At 51.8% G+C, this 22,415-nt stretch overlaps 1 protein-coding gene across 4 annotated transcripts in view; it reads left to right on the top strand.

Annotated features, from left to right (window-relative positions):
* The first annotated feature begins 266 nt into the window (after nucleotides 1–266).
* Nucleotides 267–22,415, top strand: part of MSI1 (musashi RNA binding protein 1) — a 30,252-nt gene continuing 8,103 nt past the window's right edge. For all 4 annotated transcript variants that reach the window (XM_077187715.1, XM_077187714.1, XM_054645623.2 and 1 more), the window contains exons 1-10: nucleotides 267–463; nucleotides 724–764; nucleotides 890–971; nucleotides 1,085–1,169; nucleotides 5,895–5,936; nucleotides 7,599–7,691; nucleotides 17,799–17,847; nucleotides 19,845–19,927; nucleotides 20,552–20,669; nucleotides 22,247–22,327. In XM_077187715.1, coding sequence (XP_077043830.1) covers nucleotides 405–463; nucleotides 724–764; nucleotides 890–971; nucleotides 1,085–1,169; nucleotides 5,895–5,936; nucleotides 7,599–7,691; nucleotides 17,799–17,847; nucleotides 19,845–19,927; nucleotides 20,552–20,669; nucleotides 22,247–22,327 — 733 coding nt within the window. In that variant the 5' untranslated portion in view covers nucleotides 267–404. The remainder of the gene's footprint in view (nucleotides 464–723; nucleotides 765–889; nucleotides 972–1,084; nucleotides 1,170–5,894; nucleotides 5,937–7,598; nucleotides 7,692–17,798; nucleotides 17,848–19,844; nucleotides 19,928–20,551; nucleotides 20,670–22,246; nucleotides 22,328–22,415) is intronic.

Genomic DNA, 22,415 nt, shown 5'->3' with positions numbered 1-22,415 from the left:
GCCCGAGCGCACCGGGCCGGGCCTGGCTCCGTCACCCTTTGTCCACCGCTCCGGGGCAGGTGCGGGCAGCGCGGCCAGGGACAAAGCGGCTGCGAGCTCCGGGGCTGCTCCTGCCGCCGCCGAGCCCGGAGCCGGGCGCTCTCCCCCAGCGCGGTGCGGGCGCGGCTCCCGGCACTCGGCCCCCGTGCCGCCGGCGGGTTTTATGCGCAGGGCGGCCGGCGGGCCGGCGGGGGTGGGAGGAGCCGGGCAGGTTGTGCCCGCCGGGCCCTCCTCCCTCGCTCCCTCCCCGCCCGGCGGAGAGGGGTCGGGGGAGGGGGCAGCATGGCCTGTCCGTCCGGCCCCTTTTCCAGCGCTCATCTGCCCCGGGAGTGCGGCGCCGCTCCTCGCAGGGAGAAGAGGTCCGAATGGAGACAGACGGCAGCCAGCCCGGCCTCGCCTCCCCGGACTCCCCGCACGACCCCTGGTACCTCCACAGCGGCCGCCACCGGCCACCCCCACCGCCCCCCCCGGTCCGGCCGCGGCCGCCCCCTCCCCCGGCCCCGGCCGCCCGGCCCGGGCAGGCGCGGCGGCGGCGGAGGCAGCGGCGGCGGCGGTGCCGCTGCCAACATGGCCGATCCGCGCCCTCCCCTCCCCGCGCGGCCCCGCCGCCGCTGCCGCCACCCCCGCGGGGTGCCGCGGCCCCCCGGCGCGGCCCCGCTCACGGCTCTCCCCTTCCTCCCGCAGCAAAATGTTCATCGGGGGACTGAGCTGGCAGACCACGCAAGGTGAGCGTCGCGGGGCCCCGCACCTGCCGCCGGGGCCGGGGGTGGCGGAGCTGGGGCTGAGCCCGGGGGGGGTGCGGCGAGGCCGGGACGGGACGGGACACCCACGGTGGGTGCTGTACTTGCAGAGGGCTTGCGGGAGTACTTCAGCCAGTTCGGCGAGGTGAAGGAGTGCCTGGTGATGCGGGACCCGCTGACAAAGAGATCCAGGTGAGAGGCTGGGCCCGCGCCTCCCTTCGCCCCCGCCGCGGCCCGACCGCCACTTTAACCAACTTTCTCTCTTCTCTCCGCATCCCCTCTCCTGCCCGGGCTGTGGGGCTCAGGGGCTTCGGGTTCGTCACGTTCATGGACCAGGCTGGCGTCGACAAGGTCCTGGCCCAATCCAGACATGAACTGGACTCCAAGACGGTGAGATGACTTCTCTCATCTCAGGGGTGCATTTACCGGCGGAACGGCTGCGCTCGGAGCAGCCGTCGATTGTAGTGTTTGATTTCCAGTTAGAGGTTGTAAACTATTGATTCCTGATACGGATCGATCGTTCCCTTCTCTGTCCCACTTGCCGGCGGGTAGCCTAGCTGCCGCCCGAGCACAGGGCTCACCGTGTGCCGATTCCTGGTGTGGGTCTGTGGATCCCGGTGATGGTTTTCTTCTCGCTCGTTGGTTGTAAGGCCCATCTCAAGGCCCATCCCGGCAGTGACTGTAGCTCTCTCGAAGCTGGGATACCTGAATACGTTTGGGATGAGGATTTGCCCCAGGAAATAAGACATGGCTGCGTTCCGAGAGAGGGAAGCCGCCCTTTCATCCTGTGTGCTGCTGAGCACTGATCCCTCCTCAGGGGTGCTGTTCCCCAGCGCCCAGGCCCTGCTTCCCTGGCCATGGTGGCCTGTGCATCCCCCCTTCCCGGCAGAGAGCCCTCATTCTGTGCACCCCAGAGACTCTCTTGTGGTCTCCCCAGGTGAAGTTTTTGTATTGGTCACGGAGGTTCAGGACTTTATTGTCTCCAAGTGTGGCCAGTGTCTGCCCGTGTGGGCTACCACCAGCTTCTTGGAGCGGCTGTGGCTCCAGCCCTCACTTTGCAAGTTTGGGTGATGAGGACCCCCAGGTGGGCCAGCAGAAAGATTTGGTGGCTCACTGGACTAGTGGCGTAAGGTGGTGGGTCCTGCCTTGTGGATCTGTGGTGCTCAGGAGATGTGCAGACTGTTTTGAGGGGTGGGGGTGAGATGTCTGAGTGGGAGGTCCCTTCTCTTTAGTTTCAGTGACTTGCCTTCCCCTGAATTCCTTTTCCTTATTGCTGCCCTGGGGTGAAGGTGAGGGTAGGGATGGGGGAGTGGCCGGGGCTGCAAGGGGATGGCACGGTGAGGGGGCATATTCTGGCTCCAGGCAAGGGCTGCTGAGGAGTCCAACTGCAGAGTTTTATTTCTTGCAGTGCGTGGCCCAGGCGTCCTAGTCTTTATCTTGGCAGAAGGAGAGGGCGGGAGAGCGAGACCCTCTTTCTTAGGGTTTACGGCATGAGTTGCAGCAAGATTTATGTCTGTTCCTGTTTAACTGCCTGGATCGCTCCCTTTGATGTGCACAGGTCCTTCCACCCCATGGGAGCTCCTGGTTAAACCCACCCCAGCCTTCCTGGCTGAGGCTTGGTCCCCAGGACTCCTGGCCCTCCTCCTTCCAGGAGTGATGCGAATTTTTCTCTAGGGGGTGGGTTTACAGTAATGTCTTTTGAGGAGGGCCCAGGGTTTTCTTTTTTCTCTCTTTCTTTTTTTTTTCTCACTAGCCTGTGTAAACACAGTCTCTGATCAGCTAGTCCTGTCATGAGTCTGTGGGTTGGCATAGACCCCTCTTGAAAAGGCAAGTGATGGATGTCGGTTGTAGCACTAATCCTGGAAGTGTTTCAGGGCTGGGAGTGAGCTGAAATCCATGTTGTCCATTCTCCTCCCCAGGCTGCCGCTGCCGGGCTGTGCGAAGGCGCTGTGCGGCCCCGGGCGCAGCCCAGGCGGGCAGGGAGGGACGGTGGGCGCTGCAGGAGAACAGAAGGGCCTCGTGGCCATTGAAATTCCCTGCTGCATCTGCTCTGCTCGCCCCGCCGGCAGGCACAGAGAATAGGGACAATTTTCACCAGGGCCTTCTTTGTTAGGAACTTTGGTCCTCTTCCCCCTTCATTCTTATTTGTTGTTTGGTGCAGTTTTCAGCTGGGTCAGATGATTTAGGGTGTTTTGCCTTGTGAGAGGTTGATCTTATGGGAGCACATGGAACCTCCATATGCCTTTTCCCTGCTGAGGTGAAAGGCTTTGCTGTGAGTCATGGGTTAAATGACACAAACTTATCTAAATCTTAATTTAGAGTTTTATGAAACTTTGCAGGAAAAGGCCTGGTGCCCTCTAAGGACAGCCTTCTCATGGGGCTTGGTGTCTCCTGGCAAACAGCATTTGATAGACTGTGTCTTCTCAACTTGTTGCTTCATTGTCTTCTGATTCTTCCTACCCTAATGAAGGCGCTTGGCCCAATTCTTCGGGGCAGCCTTGTTCTTTTCAGACTCCTCTTTGTTTGTAAGCTAGATAGCAGACTACAGGGTTATTTTTGAAAATACTTGATATGAGAATTGGCTTTACAGTCTCAAGGTAAAAGATTTGCGTGACTTTGTAAAGCTGCAGCTGGCCGCTGCCTTGAGCTGCTTCTTTCCACGCTCTGGGAAGAGCACTTGGCAGTGCTGGGTCATCCCGTTGTTTCTTTGTTGCTGTTGTTGAGTTTTTGCTGGGTTTGTCTTTTGTGGTGGAGGGAGTGATCTGCAGCTCCCATGCAGTGCCAACCAGCAGGGCAGAGGTAGTGACAGAGGTACAATGAAAGAACAAACCCGGTCCTGATGTCTGGCAGGTCCTTCCCAGCCTTCCCTGTGCTTTGGGACACTGGTACCAGCTAGGCTAACACAGCATTTACGAGATCTGAGCTATGAAATGAAGCTCTAGGTGGCCTGAAGAGTATTACTAAGGACCTGGCTGGCCTGTTAGTACACCTGCAACTTCAGTGGGATTCCTCATTACCAAAGTCTTGTGGGGTGAACTGGAAGCAGTTTGAGCTCAGGTGACTTCCATTCACTGCAGCTTGATCTGGGGTTTTGTTTTTTGGATACAATCTGAGCAGTTCTGAATGCTCTTAGCAGATTTCTATCTGGGTTTGTAAAAAGGATCCATTACGTCAGTGGGTGACACTGAAACACAACTCCTCCAGGGCTATTTGTTTTAACACCAGAAATGAGGGAATAAGGTACCGGTGCCTTTGCTTTAATTAGGAAAGACTCCAGCAGCCAAGGAGCAGTCCAGTTTGAGTAACTTGAGTCCGGCACCGAACTCGCTCCCCTCTGCGTGTTCCCAGGGCTGCGCCTGCAATCAGTCACCCCAGCCTCCCTCTACCTGCAACAATAGCTGGTTGTGCAGAAGAATTTGTGAAATGACTGCCTGCTCTCTCCAGCCAGGAGGACACGTTATCTCTGCCCAGTTGATCACACTCAGGGTAATGAGAAAATGAGGCTGAGCTTAGCATTGCTGAGTATGAAAGCATCTTATTGGCAGGAGCTGAATGACACTGGCTGAGAAGTAAAAGACAGTAGATTATTGTTTTTGCTTATTATCTGCCATCAACCTCCTGGTCTCCTGCCGTCCCCTGTCCTCAGAATTCGCTGTGGGTGTCTGCACTAGCCAGGAAGCAGTGGGGAGGGGGGGGATGTGCCTGGGGAGGGGAGGGCCTGGATGGTTCCGATGCCCCAGGGAGGCACTGGAGGGTATGCTAATCTGCCGGCGCTTGGAGCTTGGGGAGCGAGGTTTATTTTTGAATTTATTTGTGCTCTTCAGTTTTGCCTGTGTTTACCTACGTGCTGAGTTTATTTATGTTGTAAGCTGTGAGTCAGGATGGAGGTGGGGAAGGCAGTGAGAGGAGCTGGTGGAAGGGCACAGGGGGGCCAAGCTCCGGGGCTCTGAGTCAAGTAAAAGGATGCGGGACGGGAGGGCAGCCAGGCTGGAAAGCTGAACAAAGCACTGAGAGGAGCTGGAGAAACACAGCTTCCTTTTGGGCTGTTGGAGCTGCTGGGCTGATGGGACAATGCTCCAGGCTGCCCTCCCAGCTGCAGCCTGTCCAAGTGTGGGGATGAGCCAAACCTGCCTTTACCACAGGTCTTTGTAAGCTGATTTGTAGGTCTGGATCATCCCCGATGTGATGTAACTTTACAGGAGTTACTGTAAAAATGGGCTATAAAGAAAGAAGTGGTGGCTGAGGAGGAGAGAAGGCTTTGTGGGTGTTTGGCTTGCAGCTGCATTGGTGTTGTCCCAGCTTTTGTGGTGGTGCTGGTGGTGGTGTGAGGCTGATGTAGGCAGGCACTCATCCGTGCTGAGCCCGGCAGAACACGCGGCACCTGGATGGCGGCGCGGGCCCGGCTGCTCCGGCCAGCAGCAGGTTTATAGGGAAGCTGAACAGGCACAATGGAGGCTCAGCCCGCCGAGGGAGGGAGGGAGAGAGGGAGGGAGGCATCGCGGCTTTGTGTGCAGCGCGGCCTGGGGAGAGGGGCAGCACGATCCCTGCGGCCGCAGCCTCCGCAGCCGCCTGGCCTGGGCTCCTCGGGTTAATTTGTGCCATCCTGTCTGCTCTTTTATTGCTTCTTTTTGTCTGCCCTTCATTCTGTGTTTGAAGGGATGAAATGTTTGGGGGTTTGTGTGCTGCTTCTTTTCTGTCTTGTTACTACCCAGATGAACTTTGTAGTTGTAGGAAGAGTGAAGGGTGAGAGCAAAAAAGGCAAAATAAATCACTTTTAATATGAGGCTGGTGATGCAAGGCACCCAGGGGCTGGCCAAGCGGGAGGGTGCAGCCCAGCCTGTTAATCCCAGCATGTGATGGGCTCTCAGTGCATCTGCCCAGTGCTCAGCTGGAGATGGACCACTGCATGCTGGGACTTGTAGTCTTCCTGGGTTACACCTTACCAAGAGGGAAAGATGTCTGCAGCCAGCTTCATTTTATGAACCTCAGGTAGATTCTTTGAGTTTTTAGCAAGGTGCCACATGGGCAGAGACAGCTGCACACATGAAGGAAACCGTGTGTCTGTAAATAGGCAGGAAAAATGTGTTCACCTGTTCTTCCCCACATCTCTTTCAGATTGACCCGAAGGTAGCGTTCCCTCGCCGAGCACAGCCCAAGGTAAGCACTGTGGGCAGCCCTTGTGCCACAAGGGGCAAAATTTGTGGTGGTGAACCTTGTCCTTCTGTGCAAAGTGGCAATGCATGCAACAGAGGTGCTCGCTGGGATTTGCTCAAGGCCTCACCTGGAGCACAGTGCTGGGAGTTTGCATGGCACTGAAGGAACCAGGAGGCCCCTTGGTTGTACTTCAGGATGCACTAGATAGAGCTGGTGGATTAAATGCTGCCCAGGGTGACCTTAGTCATTCCAAGGTTGCAGACAATGGTTGGAAGTTGCAGGCCCATGGAGATATGGAGCAGCTCCATGCTGTGATGTGACACAGGTGGAAGAGTGTTGTGTGTGTGTGTTCACCTGTGTGTGATGAATAGGTGTATGGCAGGGAAGGGGAGAAGGATTTCACTTTGTGAAATGCCCTTGTGTGCTTCAGCACTGGAAAAGGCTAAAGGAGTTTGGTGTTGGATCTTACCTACAAGAGGCTCTGGCATTAAAATGCACAGTGGCAGGAACTTTTTCCAGGTGTGCAGCTAGAAACTTTTAGCTGAGGAGCCAGCAGGATGCTGGGGACTGCCTTTAGACTTTAGGTCTTCCTTTAACTTGGCTCTTGGATGTGGCTTTTAAAGTTTAGAGTCTGTGTTCCAAGTGCTGTTAGGGGTGAAAGAGCTGAGGAGAAGCTGTGCTGAGAAGCAGAGAGGAAAGAGGAGACTGGTGGTAGGAGGGAAGTAAGGGGTTCAGGCACTGAGAACAATTGGTGAGCAGGTATCCCAAGTAACTGGAGCCAGGAAGCACATGGTAGGAATTGGGTTAATTCCATTAAGCAGTTTGGTGACAGAAGGTGCTTTAGTGTTAGAACGGGCTGCTCTCCAAGGCAGGGAATTGCTGCGGATTAGCCCTATGCTCCTTGGGGTAATTAGGACCATGTGTTCCTCTGAGAGCAGGGGTGTAGCCAAGCAGCTAAGGGGAGGATGCAGCTGGAGAGCTGGTTCAAAGGATGTCGGTGTGCCTCAGCCTGGCAGCCATGGCCCCTCTCAGGGTAGTTAGTTTTCTTCCTTGTCCCAGCAGTATCAGTGACAAGTGGCAGAGGGATCTTGTCTTTACATTTGCAGAGGCAGAAGCATTTTAACTGGGTGTTGACTGGGCTCCATTGAAGTGCCTGGAGAATGGTAGTGAAATGAGGCTTATTCCATTCCAGATTGGAAGGCTGTGCAATTTGTGGGGTGGGAGGGCAAAGCCTGGGGAACCTGCCTGTGATGGCTTCCTGTCACCCTGGGAGCAGAGCAGGCACCTCTGGGGCTGCCTGGAAGAGGCTGGCTGTGCAAAGTGGTAGGGCTGGGGAAGGGACAGCTGTGCCCCACACATTTGGGGTGGTGTCACAGTGCCAAGGGAGTGGTGGCAGGCTGGTGAGGGAGGAGGCTGGTAATTGTCTGACGAGGAGGTGGTGGCTGGGTGCTGGCACGTGTGGTGGGCTCTGTGAAGACAAGAGCATGAATCTGGTGTGGGACAGATCTGCCAGCTGTGTTTGGCCAGAGGGCTTCAAGAAGTTGGAAGCCCTGCAGCAAAGGGAAAAGCACTTCCCGGCAGCAGAGGGGAGTTAGTGGCCTTTTGAGTCTCGTTCTCTGCTCGCTCTGGGTTTATTTGGTGAATTCCTGTCCTTCCCTTTTCCAGATGGTGACCCGAACGAAGAAGATATTTGTGGGTGGTCTGTCTGTGAACACTACTGTGGAGGATGTGAAACAATATTTCGAGCAGTTTGGAAAGGTAAGTCTCTTGAGTGATGTTGGATCAAAGCTGTTGCTTCTGGGGCAAAAGGAGTTTTCTGAACTTTTGTGGGGGCGGGATTAGAAGCTTGAGTCTTTTGCAAGGGTTAAGTAGATTAAAGGTCAGTTACAGATGCTGGCTGGCTGTAATGTCCTTGTAGGGGCTACAGCCAGTGACTCCTGCCCTGTGGTGATTTGAAACAGAGTTTATCCTTGTTCCCAGAGTTGCTAGGACCTCAGCTATGGGAAATTTTTCCTATCCAGAAGCCTCTTGTGGCTCACAGATTTGCAGTTTGTTCAAATGCTGGAGGAAGGTTTGTAGCTCCTAACAGAGTGGCTGCCTTATCAAACCTCTGATTTTGGCCTGTTTCTAACTCAAAACCTTGTGATTTATTTTTCATTAATCCTGTATTAAAAATAAGTCTTTTGGTCCTGAAACTTCTGCTGAGTCTTGGGCAAGTGGTGGTGTAAGTTTTGTATGGTTGAAGAAAGTTTGGCACTAAGGCTGTCCCTTGTGTTGGTCTGGCTCTTCTGTGGCCAGTGGTGGCTCAGGGAAGGGTGGGCTACTGTGGCTGGAAGTCACTTGTGCCATGGTCCATGACAGCCAGGTGTGTGAATTGTGAGACTGAACCAAATCTGAGCATTGAAGGGAGTTCAGTTGTGACCTTTCAGCTGAGGAGGTTGTCAGCATCTCCAGGAGTGCTATCAGCAGGATTAGACTGAAGGATCCCAAGATTTTTAATGGGATTAGGAATTGAAGGGGATCATTGTACCCAAGTGCCGAGTGTGGTCACCTCTGTGGGCAGGACGTTGTCACTGTTTCACTGTTGTTCAGTGGAGTTGTGCATAGATTTGCTCTTTGGGGCAGGAAGTGTTGGATTCTTCAGCTCTTGGAACCTTCCTGCCCAGTTAGGAGGGAAGAACATGGTTTGGTGGGTGATGACCCAGCCAGAACGTTGCTGATGGAATCATGGTCATGGAGGGAGGTACCATGGAAGCTGCAGTGTGGGGATGAAGGCTTGGTATTAATCTTCTTTTGAAATTTCCTACAAAAGGGTGATGTCATGTTAAGGCACACTAATTAGTGAAAGGAAAGGGGGTTTTGTAACCAGATTTGCCATATTGGTGAAACTTTTGGGCAGAAAGTTTGATACAAGTATCTCCTCAGAACTTTGCTTCTGAAGACAAATTTGCATGTCCTGGTGTGCAAAGTGGGACTCTGTTCACTTCTAAGAGAAAGTGGTCGGATATCCTCGTGTTTGCCAGTTGGTAGCTCTGTGTGCTTTCATTTTCTATAAGAAATAGGCAAACTCTGTTGTGTCCCCAAGAGCTTTTACATGGTATCCTCAAGGGTGCCACCACTAAAGGTGGTGGTGTTCATGTGTCTGTGCAGTCTGAAGGCTGTTGGACTTGCAAGTTCTCCTGTGCTGCTGATGGATGTGTTTGATAGGAAAACAAATTGTCTTTGGCATAATCCCCTTTTAACCTTGACTGTATCCCTGCTAATTCAAAGAAGCATGTCACAGGGCACTCAGTCTACAGGCAGTTACAGTTGCTCTAGTCTGAGCAGTCCTTTCCAGCTCTTTTGGGGTGCTGTTATGTTTCTCCTGTTTAATGGTTGTGTGCTGAGAGGTGTTCTGATGTCAGGCAAGGACTGGTTGTGTGAGCCGGTTTTCTGGAGTGGGCAGGAGGGAGAGTTCTGCACAGCGATTCATTTCTGAAGAACCAGTGTCCTGGACAACATCCAGAGCTTCAAGTCTGTGTGGGGCTGGAGCAGTTGCCCCCTTGGCTCTGGGGAGGTTCCATGGGGAGATGTTAGTGATGGTCAGATTGACTTGCTGTTTTCAGGGCAATTTTCAGACTCATCTGTGCACTTCAGATGAGAGACTCTTCAGAGCTCTTGTGTAAAGCATCATTCCTGGCCTGTAACCATCTTCCAGACTAAGCCTCAAATAATTCACCCATGGCCAGGAGAATTGTTTCCTGAGAGATTCTCTATAGTAGAGAGCTTGGATGGGCAGGATCGATAGGAAAGTGCATTTCAGAGGAAAGCCTTGTGGCCTTCACCTCTGGAGTTCTGAGCTCTGAATGTGCTGTTGTATGGTTTGTAGGGTTAAGCCTGTTGCCTTCAGTTTCAGCTGTTGCTCGTGGAAAACATGATTTTGATGCACAGTCTCTTTTGGTGGCTCTTTATGATGTGCTGGGCCTCCCAGATTTCAGAGGTCACCTCGAATCCCATCTTTATGGGTGTCCCAGACGTCATGAGTGGTCTTCATCTCTTTGATTTATGGCATCTTTAAGTGAGAGGTGCTGGAGCTCCAGTCATGGTATCCTCATCTCAGAAAATGTTTTTTCATTAAGACTTCCCAAGTCATTTGGGTCCAGTACTGCTTCTGGAATTGTATCAGGACTGTGTGAAAAGCAACTGTTAAGGATGCTCTTTTGAAAGCATTTCTTTAGAGGACCTACCCTATTAGGAAAGAGCTTTGTAACTATTCCCTTCTCTTTGAAGTGGCCCCACAGTCACCTAGGACATGGCAGGACAAAAATTGCTCCTCTTTCCTCCTGCCTATCCAAGGAAGGCATGGGAACACTTAGGATATAGAGAGGAGAGAGCTGAGAGCACCAGCATCCTGTCTTGATTGCTCAAGGTGCCAGGGTCCCAGGGGTGATTTTTAGTAATTGTTGAGAATCCAGTGGCAAACTTAGTTTGGATGTTGGCTTTAGGGGGAGATCATGCTCTGCTTCTGAGGACAGGGGAGTCCAGGCTGCTGGATGGCTTTTGCATGAAGGTTTGTATGTCACCCTCAGGCCACAAGCCTGAGTGTGTCTCAGATTTGCCACCATTTAAGATCTTTAAATTAGAATAGATGCTTTTGAAAAATACATTTTAGCCCAGACAGAAAGCATGTACATGCTGAAGGAATTACAAGAGGAAGTGCTATGGCCTGCAGAACAGATGAGGTCAAATTAGATTATCATAATGTTCTCTCCAGTTCAAATCCGTGAACTGCAGCTCACAAGCCTACCAAGGTGGTTGGTGTCAGTGCATCTCAGGTCAGATGCAGCACACCTCCTACATCCATTAGCAGGAAAAAAATGGAACTTTAGTTGGGCTGCAAAGGAAATGGTTTTCTATTTCATTAGACAAAAGTCCCAGATGTGATTTTTCCATTTTGGCATTTCTGCTTATTCTCTTATTTTTGTTTTGTTTTGTTTTCTTTCCTTGCTGTGTCCAAAACCTTCTCTCACCTTTGTAAAATGGAAGTGGCAAAAAAAAGGTGAAAATGTGTGAAAAGGAAATCCGTGAGTATTACTTAGAGATAAAGCAAGAGAGGGAGAGACTGGCACCCTAGTTCTTCATATCAAAATACTTGGTTTTAACAGGCACAAAAGGTGAAGCTTCAAAGAGGATCCCAAATACACTGTGTCTCTGCTTCAAAGAGGAATCACTTTGGGGTTTTTTCCCTTCCAAAACTCTGACTAAAATATATGGGCTGCTGTTTTCCTGAGAAAGAAAATACAAAAGTGGGTTGGTTTTTTTGTTTTTTTTTTTTTTAGTACAGAGAGAGAGAGACTGAAAAGTGATCTCAAGCTGGCTGTGGTTTGTCAGGTGCAGCTGCGAGGGCTTTGAGCATAGCAGGATCTCTAGGAAACACCTCTCTGGTTCCAAAACTTGAATCTCTCTGAGATCCAAGCTCAGGCCATGCACATGCTTTCTAAAGGAGATTATTTTTTCAACTGTAGGACAGAAGTCCTGGAAAGACTTTCATTCACAGTATGTGTAGCCAAGTACTTTGGCTTAAGTTGGATGGTGTTGAAGATCATTAGACAGCAAAAGGAATTATTTCAACAGCTTCTCTAGATTCAGGCTACCACCCTCACTGAAACCTGAAAGAGAAAGAGAGGAGGAAGGTGTTTGCAGCTACCACCTCAGGCACAGCTAGTCTTCTGTCTAGTTCAACATGTATGAGAATGCCAGAGGAGCTCAAGTTGCAGCTTCCTCCTTTGCTACTTCAACCTGTGGGGACATGTTGTTCTGTATTATTTTTGGGGAGGAAAAGGAGTTGTCCATCAGAGTAATTTCTTTGGACTGTTGGGTCTTTGATCTTGTAAGCAAGGTTATTTGTTTCAAATCAAAACTGAAAAAACTCAGATCATCTTTCTAATGCAAGAGTTGTTCTGATGAAGTTTTGTGGTAGAGAAGGTTATATAAATTGCAAGATAGGAGGAGGCTTAGAACAAATAAAGTCATTTTATCATGGAGCATATCTAAACTATGAAATCTTTGCTGCGGGAAGTTGTTGCTAAAATTTACATAGGCTCCAAAATGATTGGGCAAATTCATGGAAGGTCTTTTAACATACACAGACACCCTTTTGAATTCAGAAAATCTCCAAATCACAAATAGCTTGGATGGGGATGTTGTGTTCTGGGCTCTGTGGTAATATCCTTGCCTTATCTTTATGTTCTTCCAAAATTGTCTGTTGGTTGATATCTTGGGAGGTTTTGGGCAAGGCAGAGCTCTGCTCTAACTTGATGCAGCTGGTCTTTTGTTTGTCATCAGGAGAGAAGCTGATCTTAACAGAAACTGGAAGTGCAGAGGTCCTGGAAGAAATGGGGGCCTGCACCTGAATCAGGTTTTTGAACTCATGGTTTTGTAATGTGCTTTTACATTTGGTGAAGCAGCAGTGCAGGAAATACATTCCCAGTGACGTCTTTGCATGACTCACTAATCAGTTGCAGCACCAAGGGTGCTTGGAAAGTGCTTAAAACCAGTCTGCATCTCTCACTGGGCCTGAGGTAATTGTGTGTGGATGAGTCGGCCATGAAAGCTCAGCCTCTGTGAGGCAGCTCTTGCCCAGAGAGAGATCTCCTCTCTAAAAATACCCTGGAAGCAAACAAGAAAAAAGATCTGGGGTCTGAGGAGGGTTCTGACCTTTAGGCTGCCATCTAATACTCCATCCAAATTCTGGACCTGAGAGGTCCTGAGATCTCTCTGGGGTGATGGCTGTTACTGTTGCCATGAGGGAAAATCACAGTATCTGAGGTGCTGGATCAGATGAGGGTCTGTCACAAATCCCTGTTCATGTAGTCCTGCCACAAGAATGGGGTGGTTGACTTAGGTGTGTGCAATGAGTTTTCCCTGCTGACTAATGGGGAAACCTTCAGATACTGATGGCAAATGTCTTTAAGGAAGACTTGTTTCTGTGCCTACAGTGGCCATGATTTTCCTCACTTTGGATTGGGAGAATGTTAATTAATTAATCCTTAATCTGCTGCTCTCTGGAAATTTCAGGGATCAAAGCTACTTGTCAACCTGCTGTGGATTTCCAAACTGGATTTTGGATTTTCTTCCACATATCAGAGGGCAATTTATGTAAATTCTCACACATAACATGGTTGCCATGAACAGATGGGGAGGGGAGGAGAAGGGGAATCTGATCACCTCTCTTGTGGCAGTAGGCAGTTTGGCCTGTGGTAACAATGCCTCTGGAACAAAGGGTTCTCTGTGCTCCGCATCTGGTAGGCACATAGCCAAAACCACTCTAGCAGTAATGGTCAGTCAGGTCTTCTGGGGTTCACCTGATATTTGCCAGGTGCCTGTGTGAGAGCGGGCAAGGACACCTGGACAGTCTGTTCTGTTCTCTGTGGCATGGAGCAGGCTCTGTCCCCTTGGCCAAGTCTCATTCCCAGAGTTCTGCCCGTGGGTCTGCAGAGCAGGGTAAGAAGGGTTTGAAAGGCACAGCACACCTGCTCCCTGGAGGCAGCCTCTCTGTCCGTGTATCCTCCTCCTGGAATTGGCCTGTCCTGTTTGTGCAGCTGGGACAACCTCACAGGGCTGTTAATGCTGTCTGTCTCTTGACAGGATGCCTGAGTGGTTTCTAGATAGTTTGGTTTCTATTTTCCATGTGGAAGCTGTCTCAACAGTTACTATTTTTCTGCCTAACTTTACTACAAATGTGTTGCTATGATTCCTTCTAGGACCGGCTCAGACATTTTTATTTGCAGTTCAGGTGGAAGATGTCCATCTCCACAAACCCTTTGCTTTCAAAACTACCAACTTTCAAAATCTGCCTTTGTGAAAGTGCATCCATATTTCCTATCAAACTGGCATGGGAAATTATTATTTTATTAAATCTGCATGAGGATGTCATTGGCTTCCCGTTTCATTCTTAGTTATCTGCTTTTCATTCTTAGTTATCTGCTATGGGGAAAATTGAGAGATATTAGAGTGGAATGAAAACCCCCAGGTATTTTGGCCAAGGCTGGATGGATCATTTGTAGTTATGGTACCTTTAAGTGAGGGGTGCTGAAGCTTCAGTCATGGTATCCTCATCTCAGAAAATGTTTTTTTTTTCAGGTAGACTTTTTCCTGTAATTTGGGTCTAGTACTACTGGAATTGCATTGGGACTGTGTGAAAAGGAACTGTTGAGGATGCCCTTTTAAAGTATTTCTTTAGGGGACTTACCCTCTGAGGAAAGGGCTTTCTCTGAGTGAACTCTGTTCATTCTTCTTCCAAGTGCCCTCACAGTTTTTTAGTACCTGGCAGGACAAAAATTGCTCCTCTTTTCTCCTGCCTGTCCAGGGAAGGCACAGGAACACTTAGGATCTAGAGAGAAGACAGCAGATTTCTTAAGCTCAAGGTACCAGGTTCCTAGTGGTGATTTTTAGTCAATTGTTGAGAATCCAGTGGCAAGCTCAGTTTGGATGTTGGCTTTAGGGGGAGATCATGCTCTGCTTCTGAGGACAGGGGAATCCAGGCTGCTGGATGGCTTTTGCATGAAGGTTTGTATGTCACCCTCAGGCCACAAGTCTGAGTGTGTCTTAGATTTGCCACCACTTTAAATTAGAATAGATGCTTTTGAAAAATACATTTTGGCCCAGACAGAAACCATGCAAAAAAAAAAAAAAAATCACTCCTCTTTTTTTACCTTCTTATTTAGGAAAGGCATAGGAACACTTAGGACCTAGAAAGCAGGGAGGACCAAGCCATCCTGTCTGATTCCTCTAGCTCAAGGCACCAGGTTCCTGGGGGCGATCATTTACAAGAGGATGTAGTGCCAGGACAAGGGGGAACGGCTTCAAACTGAAAAAGAGAGAGAGAGAGTAAGTTTAGATTGGCTCTTAGGATGAAGTTGTTCCTGGTGAGGCCGAGGCCCAGGCTGCCCAGAGAACCTGTGGCTGCCCCATCTGGGGCAGGTCCAAGGCCAGGTTGGAGGGGCTGCACCAGCCTGGTGGAAGGGTCTGAAGGCCCTGCACAGAGCCGCGGGGCTGGAACGAGGGGATGAATCCCTCGGGAATGCCGGTTCGCCTGTGCTGGGGTGCCGGAGGCCCCCGGTGGGTGCCCTCCCGAAGCCCATGGCAGGCCGCGGGCCCGGAGCGCTGCGGGGCGGCTTTGTGAGCCGCTAATCCGGGCCCCAGCTGCCATGGCGGCCGCGTTGCCATCGCGACGGCCCCGCCGGCGGCCGCCTTTGTTGGGGCCCGGCGCGGCCCAGCCGGGAAAGGCCCAACGCGGAGGGAAGAGCGGGGGTGGGGGATTGCGGTGGTTCAGCACCACAATAGCTGCCCACTTACGGCCCGTGGGGGTGTAGAATCGGTGCAGGCAGAGCTTTGGTGGGTGCTGGATGTGGTGCCTCAGAGTGAGGGTCTGCCCAAGTTATCCATGGCAGGAGACAGATGTATGTATCCCCTGTAGCCAGGGTTAGGCAGGATCTGGGCCCTGCTTTACCTCACAGGTGTGTGCTGAGACCACCCAACTGAGCCCACAGGCTGCCTTGAAAGGAGACATAAAGATGGTCATGTGTAGGTTTTAATGGCAATAAAATATATCAGTTACAGTCATACACAGAGTTGAAGCCCTGGAGTTGTGTGCACACACACACACACACACATATATATATATACACACACACTTATGTACTGTATAAGATTTAGTTTTTAGCAGGAAACAGCTTTCAAATAGAGTACATGTGTTACAATAAATATGTCTTTGCGAGGCAAGTACATTTTGGAGTGCTGGGTACACCTCAAAGCAGAGCCATCAGAAAAAGTGCAGAAGGAGGAAGGCTGCAGCTCTCCTCACAGCATACAGCATGGTTTGGGATGAAATGGTTGTACATCTTCTTTCTCTGAGTGCTTGAGTGCTGTGGCAGTGCCCAGCCATTGCCTGGGATATTGCTGTGCCAGGAGTTTGTGTGGAAGTGCAGTGGGCTGTGCCACTTGCAGCTGCTCCTGCTTCCCAGGCTCTGCAGAGAGGAGGGCTGGTCAGGCAGAGTAAGTCAGCAGTGGGCCTGTGCTCATTGACACTAGTTTGTTTTTTTTTTCCTCACGCCCATATCTCATTGTCATGGGTTTGTGGTCTCCTGCTACCTGAGCTAGGAGTGGCACTACCTCAGAGTGCCTTTGACACAGCTTTCTCCCAGTGTTTACTGGGGAGGAGAACAGCTACTTCTCCAGCCTTTTGGTGAACTGCATGGGAGAATGGATCTAGACTTTAAAATGGGGAAAGCCAGACAATAAAACCTGTTGAACTTTTTAAAGCCATGTCTTGCCTCCCTCCAGCACATCACAGTTGTGCTGTGCCATGAAGGGAAATGGTGCAGATGTGGGAGCAAGTGGCAATGGGGAATGACAGCATGAGGAGCTGCTCTCGGCACCCATCTCCCTAACTGTGTGTCCTGGGAAGCTGCTGAGGAGTTGCTTCGGGTCTGTGTCAAGGCTTATGTCCCCTGTGGCTCCAGACTGGATGCTTGGCATGTTTCTCAGGTGTTTGTTTACTTGGCTGAGGAGGCTGAGCCAGGATGGTAAGTGTGTGAGATGAGCAGGAGCCAGGTTGTCTGTTGTCACCTGGAGTGGATGTGTTAGACAATGCCAAGGGCATCAAATATGATCCCTGTCTGCTTATGTTGGTACTGGAAATATCAGTAAGGGCTGCTTCCATCCACCTGGCCCTGAGGTGGAGCTGAGTGTCCTGGGGGCCTGAGAGTGGGAGCCTCTCCCTTCCTGACTGGGGCTGTGGGGTCTCCATGGGCAAAGCCCGTGGCTGCCTTTGCCAGGGCTCTGCCCTGTCCAGTGACTGTTCAGGAGGAGGCAGCAGTGCAGATTCTTCCCGGGGCAAGGCAAGGGAGTAATCCTGTAGAGTTGGGGGCCGTGCAGGGCTTGCTGCTCAGGGAGGGGCTGTTTCACATGGAGAAGGAGGAGGGCCAGGGCAGCTGCTGGCCAGAGACTGCTGCCACCTCCCCTGAGCACTTGCACGTCCAGTTTCATAATCGGATTAAGGCAGTGGTATTAGAGGAGGGATGGGTCAGTGGGACAGGTTTACACTGGGGCTTACACGGAGGGGATTGAAGTGTATTTTTTAACCCTGCTCGGGCTGACCTGCGGAGTGGATGCGGCTCCGCAAGGCAACACTCGCGGGAAGATGGGGGGAAAAGTGGCACCAGGCGGTGATGTGCCGGGGAGGAGAGCAGCCCCAGGCCGGCTGGGGGATGGGATCCGGCCGCCCCTCCCCCCCGGGAAGGCAGCCCTGCTCAGGCCTTGCAGTAAATTTGCTCTAATTACAGCCTCCAGCAGTGGGAAACCTCACTTAGAGGAAAGGCTCCTCATGGGGTGGGGGTGGGGGCGCTTCCCAGCTTTCCCAGGCAGGCTCTGTTGTCTGAGGCCTCCGCTTCCCCCACCGCTGGGAGGCCCCTTATTCCTCTCCCCTCTCTCCAGCTTTGCTTCTCTGCCCCCCTTTGATTCTCCTCTCCTTTGAGGCCGGGATTTGGGAACAATGCCCTCCCTGCTCCTTGGCCCCCGGCTGGAGCTGCAGGCAAACAATTGGGGTCGCTCGCTGCCAGGGGCTGGGCCGAAAGGGCTCAGCCCAGCAGCACCTGCCCCGGGCTGGTGGGGGGACCAGGGCCATGCTGGTTGTGGCTTGAGGAAGTGCCTGGTGCGATAGCTTACGTGTACTGCATATGTGTGCACACCCTGTTTCCTTCTTGGGGACAGGATGTCTCATCTTGATCCCCTCAGGTTTGGGAAAGCCGGGGAAGCTCTGAACAATTGAGTTGGAGGATGCTTGTTGCAGCAGTAATAATCTGACTGCAGCCATTCTCTTTGCAGGTGGATGATGCGATGCTGATGTTTGACAAGACAACCAACCGACACCGAGGTGAGAGCTGTCTTCTGGCCCTAGGAGAGGTTATTGCAGAGGATTTGCCTCCTGCCTTGCCTAGGGAGGGGTCCAAGCAGCAGGGGATGCAGGTCGCAGCTGCTCTCTATCTTGCCTCCAGTCACCCCATTCTTTTGCATCTGCATCTTTTACCAGTGGCCCTTGCAGCACAGAGAGCTTTTGTCCAGTGCGTTTCCTGTGCTGTAAACTCGTCGAGTTGCAGATATGTGAGAGGAGACGGCCCCCTCCTCTGCATGCTCACCTCCGTGGCTCCAGCCTGCAGTGTGTGTCTTACCTTGTCCCGAGTAATCTGAGCTCTGGGAAAGCTGACACGAGAGCCTGAAGAGTGCCTGCTTCTCACCCCTTCCTCGGCCTGGAGCCCACTTGTGCTCCCAGGTCACCTTTTCTTACCCGAGTCCTGCTGGTGGAGTCTGGTTACAGGATGGGAGCAAGGCTGTACTATTTGTGCTATACAGACCCAGCCCATCCATGGGTGTCCCTGCCTTCCTGGTCAGTCCTCAGACCAACTACCTGGTGGTGTGGCAGGGCTTGACACTTGCATCCAACTCGGAGATTTAATGGCAACAGCTTGACCTGCAAACTTAGCTTCAGCCTCTTCCCAGTCAGGGTCAGTAACAGCCCTATGCTGGCTGCTTTCCTGTGTGTTGTTTGAAGCACTTCCAAGCACTCCTGCCCCCAGAGCAGCGAGGGAACTCTCCCTTCTGCTCTTGCTACTCTCTGTGCCCTTCAGATTTTTACTTTTTTGTAAAGCCATTAAATCTACTCTGACTGCCAGGCCTCGGCAGTCCTAGGATGTTGTTCCAGCTTCATCTTGAAAGGGAAGAAGCATTAACCCCTGTTCCTCCATGGGTGCCTGCCAGTCACTGGTCCAGTTAGAGCTGTTGGGCATTTTGGGAGGCAGCAGGGAGAGCTGCTAGCCACTGTGTCAGCAGAGAGGGGGCTCAGCCCAGGGCATAGCAGGCCTCGTGGGAGTCTGATGGGGCTCAGGACTGCTTTTGGCATTTTTCTGCTGAATTCCTGAGCTCCTCTGCTTATGGGTGTTGAGATGAGTGGTGTGAATCTACCTGGGCACAGACAGATGGGGGAGTTTATAGCGAGGTGTTTCTGGCAGTGTGGAGAAAAGGTGAGGTATGGGCAGTGGGTTCCCGTTTGCTTTTGAATGTTATTTTACAGCGCCAGCTCTGGAATTGGCCAGCTCTGGAAAGCGGAAAGTTCTGCTTAATCCCAGCTTGCTTGCACAGCAAGCTCTAAGACATCCTCCCACCTGCCTCAGTTCTCCGGAAACGGTTGCAGTCAGCTTAGAGGAGTTCAGTCTGCCCACCCGAGCTGGGCTTTGCCAGAACTGTCAGCAAAGGGCTTGGTGAGAGAAAGGAGGTGCGAGCGTGGGCCAGGGGCCAGGAACACGCTGTCCTGTCTTACCCCAGATACAAACCTTACTTTGGTGAAACTTTGCAAATCATTGTGCCTGTATCTGCCTTGCTGTGTGCAGCTGCACTGCTGATCTGTGCCTGCTCACACGAGGCTTTATGGCCAGTGCCTGTGAGGGAGCTGCAGGGTGTTCCTGCTGGTGGGGTGCGTTTAGTGAGGGTGGTGATGTCCTGGCAAGCAGCTGTTGGTTTCCCCACCGATTCTTTGTGTGAGCATCTGCCCAGATCCTCCCCAGTGTTACCAGCCATGTGGTTTGCCTTGCAAATAGCAAAGTTTAAAAAAAACCAAAGAACAACAAACCTGGATTTGAGACCAATTGGGTTCAGAGTGGGTGGGAAATACAGGATGAGTAGGAGAGGAGAATCTGTAAGAGGACAGTCCTGTTCTTGTGCATAAAAGTAGAATTTGCTGGAGAGGGAAGATGAGTGACAGCTGTATTCGAAAGGGCTGATTGTACTCTCCTTTTCTCCTGCCAATAAAAGGCTGTGAGTAGAGAGTTCAAACTGTGAAAGGTCTGACCTGATCAGGGAGTTTTGCTTTTTCTTCAGGATTTGGGTTTGTCACATTTGAAAGTGAAGACATTGTGGAAAAAGTATGTGAAATCCACTTCCATGAGATCAACAACAAAATGGTGAGTGTCTGGGGCAGAGCCTGGGGGAGCAGGGACAGCGGTGTGGATGTGGGAGAGGCAGGGTGCGAGGCACTTGGGTCCTGATGCACCTTCTCTGCAGTGGGGAATCAGATTGAGTCTTTTCCCAAAAATCACAGCAGTCAGTCTGGGGAAGAACCTCACCTTATGGGGGTGAACAAGCATAATACTGAGTTCTCAAGGAAGAGAGCTAACTAAACAAGGAATGGTACTGTGCTTGAAGTTTTTGAAGTTACACAAAACCTTGTAGCGGCCTGGGAGGGGGCAGGTTTTATCTTTATTCAGAAATGAGGAAAATCAGGCTTTGAGGCTCTGGTGCAGGGTCAAGTAGAACATCAAGGGCAACACCACTAGGAGAAAAGCAGTGTTGGAGCTCCCCATTGCCTGTGGTGGCTGCAGAGCAAGAGGGAAGGCTGGCACCATGTGGGCTGGGGACAGCGATGCCTGAGAAGGGCAGCAGGGCAGGCTGACAGCGGTGGCTGGGGCTGGGACGTGCTGTCACGCAGGCAGCCCTGCCTGACCTGCCTGTGCTCCGTGGCCGTGTCCTGTGACAGTCTGGGATCCAGCCTGTGACAGGCGAGCCTGATCCTTACTTTCCTGTGGCAGGTGGAGTGTAAAAAAGCTCAGCCGAAGGAGGTGATGTCCCCAACGGGCTCTGCACGAGGGCGGTCCCGAGTCATGCCTTACGGGATGGATGCCTTCATGCTGGGGATCGGCATGCTGGGTAAGCCCCGGTCAGCTCTGCCGCGCTCCCCCCGCTCCCGGCCGTGCCAGGCAGCAGCTTAGAGGTTTATTCCGGGAGCGCCGGGGCGGCCAAGGGCAGCGCTCCCCGTGCGGGGCCGCCGGGACCTGTTCGCGATCGCAACTTGCCCTCTGGTGGCACCGGGAAAAACTGCAGGCGTGCCACCGCCGCCCTGCGACACCCGGGCCGGTCCTGCGACACCCGGGCCGGTCCTGCGACACCCGGGCCGGCTCTGCCCATCGGCAGCTCCTCCACGGTCCCGCAGTGCACGGGGACAGCAATTCCTTCATGTGGAATAGGATGTAACTGCAGAGCTGAGTGTGGAGTAATCTGTACCCAGGCCTCTTTATCCCGTACTTGTATAGGCTTTCTGATGAATTTGTTGATTAGAGTCACTAAGCTTCCACTTGAAGCAGTGGTCTGTGTAAATGTCCCCACTGCCATTTAAAGACTGTTAAAATGCCCTTAAAGTTCTAGTTGAGTGTTGTCTCACTCTGTTCCCTTCCTTTCAGGTACAGTAAACACCTGGTATTGCAGGGAAAGTTATAGATTTATCATGGGGACTGTCTTGTAAGGAGAAGTTGGTGACAAGCAGGCTGGATTTCATGTCTACCAATGCTCCCAAGACAATAGCATTCAGATAAAAATTTAAAAATTAAAAACAAAAATAATTTGTAGCCCTATCTTTTGTAGGAGCACAAAACCTAATGCCTGAATCTGAGAGTCAGCATGATCCTACCAGTGTGGGTGCAGGTCCTGGCTTCTCTCTCTTCTCACTTTCATTGGAGCCAGGACTGAGCTGACCCAAGAGCACTGTTTGCTCAGGATCATTGCTGGTGTTGCTGGGCAGGATGTACTCAACCTGGCTCTCAGTGCTAAGCCTGCTGAGTAGCAGTTAGTCACTGAACAAAACCCCCAAAAGGGCATTTTTCCACCAATGTTTTCACTTGACTTACTGAAGGAAAATAAATCTCCAGCCTGTAGTTTTGGGTTTTGCCTTTTCTAAGCCATCTGAATTTTAAAGCAGCAAGACTCCAACTGAGTCACTGGGAAATCCACGGACTCTTGTCTTGGGAGATCTCAAATTAAATACTCATCTGTGAGTCAATGCCCTGCATTCTCACAGGCTTGTTCCTATAGGTGGTCAGCTTCCTGGGGAAGAGCAGGACTTGTGCTCCTGCCTGCACCATGAAGAAATGTTCTTTGTACCTGCATTCACCAACCCTTCTAGTGCAAAAGTGACTCAGCCATTCAAATGCCCCCTCCTCCCTGATCTCCTGTTTGTAAATCCAGCTGATGCATCAGAAAGCCTTAGTCTGCAGAGCTGTGAGTCTGAGAAGGAAATCTCCATGTCCTTACATGTTTGGAGCAAGGAAAAATTAAACGGGCCTGCTAAAACTCCTCTGCAGGCTCGCACGTGTTGTGCGCTCTGCCCAGTGCTCTCCTGGGGCTTCTGCTGTTGCCCTTCTCTGCTGTCTGATGCCAAAGGATGCTCCTGCTGCTGGTGAGCAGCCAGACCTTGTCAGCTTGCAGTAACAGAGTCCTGTTCTCTTCCCCAGGTTATCCAGGCTTCCAAGCTGCCACCTACGCGAGTCGAAGTTACACTGGCATTGCACCTGGTTACACTTACCAGTTCCCTGGTGAGTGGAGCTCCCTGCTCTGTTCTTTGCTCTGCCTTCAGGTGATGGGAGCCCCTGGCATGATCTATAACCCAGGCTCTGCCCCTTT

The sequence above is a fragment of the Agelaius phoeniceus genome, chromosome 18, assembly GCF_051311805.1.
Source record: "Agelaius phoeniceus isolate bAgePho1 chromosome 18, bAgePho1.hap1, whole genome shotgun sequence".
Classification (NCBI taxonomy): domain Eukaryota; kingdom Metazoa; phylum Chordata; class Aves; order Passeriformes; family Icteridae; genus Agelaius; species Agelaius phoeniceus.
The sequence above is the reverse complement of the archived record's forward strand: the minus strand, read 5'-3'. Positions and strand labels throughout refer to the sequence as shown.